This window comes from Bidens hawaiensis, unplaced genomic scaffold, assembly GCF_021521415.1.
Source record: "Bidens hawaiensis isolate Kalapana, Puna unplaced genomic scaffold, B.hawaiensis_p1.1 tig00011189_1, whole genome shotgun sequence".
NCBI classification, from domain to species: Eukaryota; Viridiplantae; Streptophyta; class Magnoliopsida; order Asterales; family Asteraceae; genus Bidens; species Bidens hawaiensis.
In genome coordinates, this window is record NW_027491869.1 from 225,163 (window position 1) to 236,710 (window position 11,548).

Here is an 11,548-nt window from a genome sequence, read left to right on the forward strand (position 1 = left end):
CAGCACACAGCCGGTGAATGACGTTGACTCAATAATACCAGTGTGTAAACAATAACAATACCTTTGTGCCAATACTCATTAGGAACCCAACTCAATTGGGTTACAATTACCCTAAGTATATGTACAATCAATCATATACACAATATCATTTATCTGATCAGTCCTGTAGATTACCAGAGGCATGTTTGATGATATGCATGGCCTTGGGGAAATCCAAGTCACCATGTATGTATGGATCCAGATGCATGTATAATTTTAATTTGAGTATGCCCGTTTCTCATTATTGTAACACAAAGTTTTAAGGATTCGTAATCCCATGCAAACAGTTCAGACTCTAAAGAGTTATAAAAGTTTGGGCGTATTCACCTTGTATGATTGTAAATCTGTTTCTGACACTGATTCCTGTATATTTGATCAGTTTTGGTTACTGACCCCTGTCTGTAAATCAGTTTCTGTTACTGATTCCTGTTTCTGTTTTCAGCTTTCAGATTGATTGATTGGCTATCTCAGACCTATAGTACGAGTATAACATTTGTATAAATATCTAGATCAACGATCTAGCTTCAGACCCCGTAGTCTATTTTGTATAGCTGTAACCTTGATAATTTATTTGTTTGTATAAAACATGTGGACATTTAGTCCCTTTGTTTATTCATTAATTATATTTCAGGTTTCTTCTTCAGGAAGAAACATTTATACCAGGTTTCTTCTTCAAGAAGAAACATTACTTTAACTATTACCTATGTGAATGAATAGTATATTTTTTTAATTATTAAGAAATACTATTTTTAACTATACCCTTTGTATATAAATGATTACGTTTCTTAATCATGAAGAAACAATAATTTAACTATAACCCTTGCTTATAAAAAGTTATATTATGCATATCAGTAATCAAGGTTCGGGCTATACCCCCGACTATGGTCTAAGCTATTATAATAATAAAATAACTTAATCAGAACCCCTACCTCACACGGGTATTTAGAGTTATATGCCTATGACTGATCAAGCGGCACTTCTACTCTATATCACGTTCTACAGCTGAACCCTTCAGAGCATTGGTGTTTGGCACGTTCCACGAGGTCGGCACGCAAATCGAGGCTTTAGTGTGTGTGAGAAAGTGTGTTGAGGGTGTGGTTTGAGAATTCCGTGAGCCTCCCCTGTTATAGCCAAAATTGGGTACCATCGCGTAGCGCGATGGTCCCTTGTTTTAAGCCATCGCGTAGCACGATGTCAGGAAATGACGCGTGGCATGCTGACTCTGCCCTAGCGTCTGCCACGTGTCCCCTGGTCGCGACACGTGTTGCTGTGTCATCACAAGCCGTCACGTAGCGTAATGGTCTTGAGTTTGGGCTCATCGCGTAACGCGATGGGTTCCAGAACTCAAATTTCCATTTTTAGTCCCTCGTCTTTGATAACTTGCTACTTCTGGACCATACTTCCATTTTTCAAAAATACTAAAGCGGCCCTTATGCGGCTCGCGGCGATGCGAGCCTGCGAAGTGCCAAGTGCGCCATCAAAACGCCACATTACGCCCATCGCCCGAGTTCGAGTCCGTGTTCGAGTCCGTGCGCATCGGGTGCTTCGCACCCTCCGCTAGAACTATGGAGAGTGGTTAGCCACATTAAAACATTTCTTTGGAAACTTGCTTCCTTATAAAGAGCTTCCATTTTTTTGTTTGTTTCCATGTGGGATGAAAGTATCTTTTCCTTATTTATACCCATGTGGAATGCTTCCACTTTCTTCCATCTTTCCATGTGGGATGGAATTTTCTTATTTCCTTAACATAAGAATACTTAATGTTTCTCATTTCATTTTTCATGACTTATTTGAGGATATTTTTAATCCCTTAATTTTCAAAGTTGACAACTTTAACCCAAAATAAATATGAGTTTTTTCTAGATGTTACAATGAGGAAGATGCTAACAATGAGGGGAGTCTGATAAGGAAGATGAAACAGAAGAAGATAAGTTGAAAAGAAAGCAAAAAGAGAAAGGGATTGCGTACACAGATGATGATTTACATCCCAAGTCCTTACACAAGGTGCAATCTGGTGATGACATACTTCTGAAACACAATGTAATTGATCCTGATATGGCTGAAGTAGAATCTCTCAAAACAGCCATCAGATTCATAATGAAGACTTGGATTCAATAATCCAAAATAATCAAGAAGATGAGGTGGAAATTCCTCAAGAAGTGCTTGAAGCACTGATTAAAATGAAGGAGAAAGAATCAGAGGATGAAAGAATGAGGAAGGAGGCAGATGATGCTATTAAGGCTACATTGGAGGCTCTGAATGCAAAACAAAATGATGATGAACAAGAGCCAGTACAAATTGAGCCAGTGGTAACTGAGCCTTTGCAAACTGAACATGAGCCCACACCATTTGAGCCAGCCATATCTGAGCCTGAAAATGAAGAACCTGAACCAGAAACACCTAAGGAACAAGAGCTCGGTTTAGGTCCGGTTAATCAAGAAGAGGATGAAACAATTGAAATATCTACCAGCTCAATAGTGAAGTTCGTCATAATGAAAGATCTTATAGACATTCTGAACAAACCAGAAGGGCATCATCCTGAGATAGTAGAGGCTGCCAAAAAGGCCCAAAAAGACTTTATCAAATTAAGCAGTGAAATGCAAAAAGAACCAGTGGTTGAAGAACCAGTGGAGACCACTAAACCTGTCATTAACGAAGTCACTGAAGAGAATGATGACATTTCTGTAAAAGAACTTGTGGTTGAAGAGATCTTTGATGAAGAACCTGCAACTCACACAGATAAACCTATAATTACAAAGACTGTTGGTGATGAAGTGCAGAAGACTGTAAATGAATAACCAATCGTCACTGAGCCAACAGAACCCGAAACTAAAGCTGTGGGGGGAGTAAAGAGGTAGGAGACATCTGAAGTGGAACCTCCTAAGGCTAAAAGATAAAAATTTGTTTACAAAAGTAGACTGAAAACCAAGTCTATGTTTAAAACTCCTGAACCTGAGAATGAAGAACCAATGATAGGAGCTCTTCAAAACTTAGATGAGATTGTTGAAAGTGATGAAGAAGAAGAAAGTTCAAAGATAAATGATGACAAGGAGGATGAGGATAAAGCCAACTTGATGAGTCTCGAATATGATGAAAGATACATTGAAAGAATGACAAAAGAAAGTATTCAACAGGAGGCTGAAGGTTGGAGACAAAGGAAACCAAAAAGTAATTTTTGATGAAAGCAGGACACAAGCCTGCCTTTTGGAACCTACAACCCTTTGACACTATTGACAGACTGTACAAGAATGCCCTTGTAGATGACATAGCAAATTTTGTTGAAAAGGTAAGCAAGAAGAAGAGGGTGAATGATGATGCAGAATATGAGTCTGTCAAAGCTAAACGTAAAGAAATCAAGTTTTTGCAAGTACATGGCTTTGAATGCAATACATTGATCAAGATTTCTTTGGAAGAATTGAAAAGAAAAGTACAAAGTGTTAAAGACTCTCACAAAAGTCAAAAGAACACAGCTGAAAGTGAAAGAGAAAAGAAAATGAAGATGCAGAAAGCAAAGGAAAGAGAGGAGGCTACAAAGAAAGAAGAAGAAGTCAGAATATGGTTTGAGGACCCTCAAAGGGTGGAGACTTTGAAGAAAATTGTGATGGAAAAGGGAATGTCTAAGGAGGAGTTTAACAGAATGCCTCATGATCAACTTCTAGATATATACAAAAGAGAACACAGAATGTACCTTGAGACTCAGAGAAAATTGGAAGAAGATAAAAGGAAAATGGATGAGGTGGTTAGAGCTGAGATGATGAGCGCATTGCACAAGAGGGGTGCCAACATGGGAAGACTCATTGGGCAAACTGATGATACAATAAAGAGATGGTTCGAAGAGTCTGAGATTGAAGAAGCTAAAAAGAAGAAATAGGCTAGTTCAAGCCGAACCCCAATGTCAGAGATTGTAAGGCCTGAACCACAAAGAAACTTGAATCTGCCTACAAATCTCTACTATGACAGAAGATCCAAGACCTTAAGGGTGATAACTGAGGATGGTGAAGAGACTCTGATCATCTTCAGGGATGATTTGAGAGAATTTCCAGAGGAACAGCTAAAGAAGATGGCAGAGCTAGACTTATATGACAATCAAAACAGGAGCCAAAAGGCTGGACAGCAAAGGAATGATCTCTTTAAATTTATCAAGGAACAGTCAGAAAAGGGATTTCCATTCCTGAAACAAAAGAGGAGAGAAATTCGGAGCCAAACAGAGAAAGATAAAAGAATAAAAAGGATAAATGAAGTTCATACTTCAGAACTCATTTTCCCAAACTCTAAGAGGAGAAAAACTAATCAGGCAAGCAACTCAGGTGCAAAACGAAGAACATTGAGGGAGTGCTTAGCCTTGAGGAGGAAGTTGCTTGAACCAAATTCAGTTGTGCAGCATAATTGAAAGATCACTTATATCACTTACAACAAGCACAATGACTCAGTATCCTTAAGGAATGAATCGGGAATAACAATTGCTGTGATCCTGTATGATGAGGACCTTCAATTCATACATCCTCTAGATCTCCAAGATATAGTAGATGCAGAATTTCCCATCGACTCCTCTAATGTTGTGGAATTAGACATGATTAAGCAAAAAGCCGCCCTTGTCAAACTGAAAAAGGAAAAATCTGACACACGGAGCAGGAGGAGAAGATAGCAAAATGGAGATTTAATGATGATTAATTTTATTTCTGTTTTATCTTTGTAATTTTGTTTAATTTGTATTTTGATGTGAAACAATTTGATGTGTAATGCCCAAGAGGCAGAATTCCTATTTATGTAATGAATGACTTGTTCCTAAATGATTTATCTTTGATATCTGATACATGTATAACTCTATGCAGGTGTGTTTTGGTGCATCTAAGCTTGTTCCAATCTAGGGGGAGATTGTTGGGTCGGATTTATGATAAGGAAGATTGGAATCTTCTCAACCTCCTTAGGTGACGGCTAAGTATGGACTACAAGCAAACCTAGACTATCGAGCATGGTTTTACTACCTCAAGAAAGGTCTTCAGAACCATTTATGGTTGATTCCTCTAAGTGTTAAGGCTTCTAGCAAGCTACACTTCAACGAGCAAGAGTATTCTTCTATCGATCATGGATTGCCAATCGAGCAAAGAGCTTGATCATACAAGTTTTAACCAAGTGTTACGAGCACAGGATGTTCGAGCACATAGGGACAAGCATGGATGCAATAAGAAGATGTCATATGTTCAAAGCAAGGACTTTGAGCATGGTTCAGTTCCCCGAGCTAGATTTGCATCCAGGCATGCTAAAGATTGTTCAATAAGTCTCTTTAGACAAGATTGAAGACATAAAAAAGAATGAGCTTGCTCGATGGACTAGTTCGAGCAAAGCATGGATTAGTCAAGAGAAATGAATCTTGCTGGAGGAGAATATCTTCACTGAAGATATTCTAAGTAAAGTATGCTCGAAGACACTCATCGAGCATACCTAGGATAGTGAGTCTGCTCGAGCAAGATACTTATTATGCTCGAAGACTCTTACACTTGTATTTGTTTTTGTCTTTCATTATGTAATATTTAGGACTTCTAGAAGGAATGTCAGGGTCTATAAATAGGGTCCTAGGTTTCCATTTAGGGCATGGATAACGAGACGGACAACAAAGCGACAAACACATTCCGAGAAAACTTTCCAAAGAATATTCTCATTGTTTTCCTTGTACCGCCGCCGCCGTCACGAAACCCTAGACATTCCATTTATTGTTTGATTGAATGATGCATTTATTACAGTAAATCTTTGTGTTTGTATTTTCTTGCACTGAATATTTATTGTTGTTTCGTTTGTTATCATATCACACCTTCGTTCCCATCCGTTGGATATCCTTATTCCGCCGGGATATTCAATAGGCCTTTGGGTTATTGAGTCTATGTGTTCTTGTCAACCTTTCTGAGGTTTCACCTGACTCAAGGTCCTGACATACGGTATGGTGCTTTTGAAATTGGCTCGGCTCCAGGACCAAATCGATGGTGAACCCTATCTCACGGTCAAGTGGTAGTCTCGGTAGTTCTTCCAGAAATACATCAGGGTACTCGCGAACAATAGGATGGCTATCAACACCTTTTTGAATAACGGAGGTGTCTTTAATCTATGCTAAGAATCCATCACAACCATGCGATATAAGCTTACAAGCCTTGAGCACAGAAATAATCTTAAGAGTCTTATGGGGCACAATACCCTGATAAACAAGCTTAGGATGACTTAGATCACCGAATATGACACTTTTGGAAAAACAATCAATAGTCACAAGGTGACGGGTTAACCAATCCATTCCAAGGATTGTATCAAAGTTAGACATATGTATCGCAAATAGATTCACTTTATACACAACGCATTCAATATGGATAGGAAAATCTCTACATACGTGAGTGATTATGATCGAATTCTCCATTGGAGTGTAAATAGTCAGAGTGGGATCTAACGGAGTTGGTCTAATTGGAAGGCACTTAGTAAACGACTGAGAAATTATAGAATATGTTGCGCCCGTATCAAATAACACACAGATACTACGTTCACCTAGTTGAAGGGTTCCTGATACAGTACCTTGCACGCTAGAAGCATCAGTAGCAGAAAGTGCAAACACTCTTCCCCAAGTGTTTGGTGATGCAAGTTTTCCTCCAGCAATATTCTTAGTATCTAGTTTAGGACAATCTTTAATCATTTGCCCCGTCTGGCCATACCTGAAACATGCTCCCATAGATCTATGCTCCGTGTTTCTTGCCACAAACATTACATGAAGAGCTTGCGGTCTGGTTCGGGTTTCCATATTGATTCAATGGTTGAGCTTTGATCAGTCCCGTATACGGCTGAATTTGATTCTGAGCAAGATTCTGATTTAGGGTTTTAGGCTACCATGGGCGTGCTTGGTTGCAAAGGTTTCGATTTGCTTGAACCCTACGTTCCTGATGTTGTGCAGTGGTAGAAGATGATAGGACCATAGCCTGCTTGGGTAGCCCGTCTCGGTCTCTTTTCTTATTTTCACTAGTTCGAGATAGGAATTCTTTCCTCTCGAATTCAAAGGTCTTGATGGCATCACCTACCTCAATAAGGTCTTTAAACTTCATAAACATAATTGCCTTTCGAATTCGATCACAGACTGCCCATTTACACTTTTCTGCCTGCTCTTGAGCTGAGCTTGTTGCACTCCCAATTATACTAGCCAATCTTGAGAATCGAGTCATAAACTCCGAAGTTGGTTCATCGTCCCTCTATCATATAACAGCATATTCCCTTACAAAAGCTTCTTTGTCAGTTGTAGAGAAATACTTCTCATAAAATAGGGTACAAAAGTCAGCCCATGAAAGAGTAGCAGCATAGGCATCTCCCCCTTTAACTTGCTTATGTCCTTCCCACCAAGTTTGTGCATCATCTTCTAGTTTGTAAGTGGCTAATCTGACTTTGTATTGATCTGCAACTCCTAAAACTTCAAAGATCTTCTCAACGTGTGCTATCCAATTTCGTGCTTCAAGAGGAGTAGCATCGTGACTAGAGGATCTGGGCTTCTGTTTTTGGAATCTCTGAATCCACACATGGATGCCTTCAGCAGTGGCATTCTCATCAATCACAACTCCATAATTAGAGGGAGCATTAGCGCGTCCTTCAGAACATGTTTGTTGCATAACTGCCTCTATGATTTGCGCAACAAGGTTAGGAAGTAATCCAACAAAAGCTTGATTGATAGCAGAAACGATGTTTTGATCCACACATGGATGCCTTCAGCAGTGGCATTCTCATCAATCACAACTCCATAATTAGAGGGAGCATTAGCGTGTCCTTCAGAACGTGTTTGTTGCATAACTGCCTCTACGATTTACGCAACAAGGTTAGGAAGTAATCCAACAAAAGCTTGATTGATAGCAAAAACGATGTTTTGATCAACTGGAGTTTTATTCAAATCCGACTCATTAGTTGCGCGGGTATTCTTGTGGGTTTGTCGACGAGGCGGCATCTAAAAATATGTCAAGAGGGTTAGAATAAAGAACGGGAAAGAAGCAAAATAAGATACCTAATGAGGTTCCTAAATTATTTAAATCAAAACCTAAGTGTCTATCCAATCCTCACAGGTTTTAATTACTAATGCTTAAATTATCCTACTGGAAAAAGCCTTTGCTCTGATACCATAGCTGCAACACCAAACTCGGATGGGATGACGTGTCACAATAAACAGAGGTATACAAAGAAAAAAGACATAATTCCATTACTTCATTAGAGTCAGAAATACAGACTATTGATAGTTCAGATACTAAGTCCAAAATACATATTATTCAGATAACATAAGCTTAGTAGATATCTTCAAATTATTCCTAAGTGTTAGGTTTCTCTCTTGATCCCGCCCAAAGTATCCTGTGAACCTAAAGTGTAAAAAGGTTTACGGAATGAGCCGAATGCCCAGTATGGAGTATGAAGGCTCAAAAGCAAATAATATATAACTGAATACAATATCACAGTATATGTTACCATATAAGCGATTAAAATTATATAACTAAAATAACTGAACTGAAACATATCATACGGATGTACCCATATGTAACATTTCGAATTTTCTAAACCCGTATTCATTTACGTTTAACCCGACCCGGGAATATTTTGGATCATAAATACTAACCAAAATCAAGTAGTTATAGGTAATTAAGTTTTCATATGTTCACTTTAGGCCCTTTGTACTTTATATTATGTTCAATCCTTAACTATTTTATAGAAACTTCAATAATGGACCAATAACCAATCTACAAGGGCCATACTTGTAAAAAAGGAAAATTCCATCCATAGAGGGCCAGGGCACCACGCGACGGGTCCCCCCCCCCCTTGGTCGCGTAGCGCGATGGTGGTGCTAGGCGGAAACCATTGCTGATCTCATTTCCTAGTTCGTTTTTAGTATAAAATTGATTATTTTAAGCGTTAGTGACTGAATGAAGGGCCAATAAAGAGTATTATAACTAAAATATAAGTTTATATTCGTTTCTTACTGATCAAGATCATATCTTTTGGTTTATTTCAGTGATTTGGTTATAAAAACCATATTTACTTGCTTAAACGAGTTATATGTCCATATTTGGTTCGTTTTAGCTTTTCCTATATAAACAACACTTAAATCCCTGCCACAAACCTTTACACTAACCCTAAGAAGCATTCCTCAGCCGCCACCCTCTCCGTCTCTCTTATTATACTTTGGTTTTGGCTATTTTGTTGAAGAAACGTTTATAATCGGTTGACTTTGCACGCGTGTGGATATTTGACTCGTCATATCTCCCTATTCTTTCACTTTGCGGGTAAGTTTTAACTGAATTTGCATTCCTAAAAATTCCCTAGTTAATAACCTTCCATTGATTTCTGAGATTGAAGTGTGTTGACTGGTCAACTGCTTTAAAACTCGATAAAGGGCAAAATAGTCAACTTGTTTGACTTTATGTTTTATCATACTTCTGATCGGATTCATTATTCTATTCAGAAGACTTTTATTCTCGTAACAAAATTTTAAGGCTACTGACCCAAACCTATCTTCCGACTTGCTGTTCGGATTCTGGTCAGTACCAGCTAGCTTAAATCTTAAATATTACATAACTTGAGTTCTAAACGTCCGTTTGGGTTGATTCCAGCGGCAAAGAGTTCATTTTTACTTATATTATCATATCTTAAAGTTTAAGGTTTTGATTATTTATATCTTTTGACACGTAGAGGACGACTCGCTTATTCGTTAACTCGCTTATTCGTATTTATATTCGCTTGTCTTTAATCTAAGGTGAGTTTATCATTTCCCTATTTTACTAAGTTTTTGTAAACGTTTTGGGGGCATATGCCTATTATTCGTATTTCATACCATATATATATATATATATATATATATATATATATATCAAATAATAGCATACGTGTAATTGTGTATGACTTAATCAAATATACGTGTTACATGCTTACTTGTATTAATTATTCATTCATTCGTATAATTCGGAGGAGTCCAACATATTTCCTTGTATAGGGTTCTCATATTAAATACCAGACGCCTGATTCACTTGGCAACAGTATCATTACTTGTTTATGGCTTTATTCATTTACCGCCCTTACTACATTATGCTTATGTATATTAACATGAAAAACTTGTGATAATCTCACTCAACTTTATGTTGACAAACTCTTTCATTTTCTACGCATATGCAGGTTATCGTTTGAATTTGAAGAATGAAGTTTGGATAATAGACAAGATCATAGGGTTTAGTAAAGACAAACAAAAATCTAAATTTGTTATATTTATTATTTGAATTGTTTTGCTATATTGGGATATTGTGTGTACATTTGAATTAAAATAATTAATTAGATATTTTCATTTATATCCATGATAGTATCTTCGAGCTGTGAGAAATCGGATCACGCCCCGACATTTCCGTCTTAGGTTGGAGTCTGACACATTGGTGTTAGAGCCGAAGATTATATGATAGGTCGTTAGAAATTGTCCTAGTCATATCCTTAGGACCCTATGCGTGCTTATCTGAACTGCCTTATGTGCTATTTAATTGTTTACAACTTAATTAGATTAATTATTTTAGTGTATTCTATCTTATTTATTTATTGCACACACACACAAACCAATTCCGAGGCTATGCCTCACATTCAAAATATTTTTATAAATCTTTTATTTGTGGTAGATTATCTTTTATGTTGGGAAATTCCTTAAGAATTCTCGTATTTTGTTTTTACTCCCTCTCCTTAGGGCATGGAAGTAGGGCATGTTCGGTTAGTAGCCGTAGGGGGCAAGAGAACTGTGAGTTGGGCCTTGGCAAAATGGTTCCAAGAACCCAAGGTAAGACGCTATTCCTTACCTAGAGGATAACCTGACCACAGTACTCGAGTCTCTAGGCCAAAGCAGAACAAGATATCATACGACCGGACCTTAAGTGATCAAACGTAACCGATTTTACGGTTGCACTCCTTTTATAAAAACCGAATTCACGGTGGTTCGTGGCTAAATTCGGGAAAACTTCCAAAATTACGTTTTTAAATTATTTGAAAATGCTTAGTTGGGTGAAAAATCCATGTAAATCCATTGGCACTCTAACTTTCCATTTCTTAAACCGTTTTCAATTTGATTATACGTGTAATTGTGTATGACTTAATCAAATATACGTGTTACATGCTTACTTGTATTAATTATTCATTCATTCGTATAATTAGGAGGAGTCCAACATATTTCCTTGTATAGGGTTCTCATATTAAATACCAGACGCCCGATTCACTTGGCAACAGTATCATTACTTGTTTATGGCTTTATTCATTTACCGCCCTTACTACATTATGCTTATGTATATTAACATGAAAAACTTGTGATAATCTCACTCAACTTTATGTTGACAAACTCTTTCATTTTCTACGCATATGCAGGTTATCGTTTGAATTTGAAGAATGAAGTTTGGATAATAGACAAGATCATAGGGTTTAGTAAAGACAAACAAAAATCTAAATTTGTTATACTTATTATTTGAATTGTTTTGCTATATTGGGATATTGT

The 11,548-nt window shown here is 37.6% G+C and overlaps 1 protein-coding gene across 1 annotated transcript; it reads right to left on the reverse strand.

The window, feature by feature from the left end:
• Positions 1-6,136: 6,136 nt before the first annotated feature.
• On the reverse strand, positions 6,137-6,814 carry LOC143537432 (uncharacterized). Its single transcript, XM_077031206.1, has one exon. It carries the CDS (start codon positions 6,812-6,814, stop codon positions 6,137-6,139), a length of 678 nt encoding a protein of 225 aa, XP_076887321.1.
• Between the last annotated feature and the right edge of the window lie 4,734 nt (positions 6,815-11,548).

What these genes read in the sequence shown, in the direction of transcription:
- LOC143537432 (XM_077031206.1), bottom strand. Translation starts at nt 6,814, where the DNA reads ATGGAAACCCGAACCAGACCGCAAGCTCTTCATGTAATGTTTGTGGCA.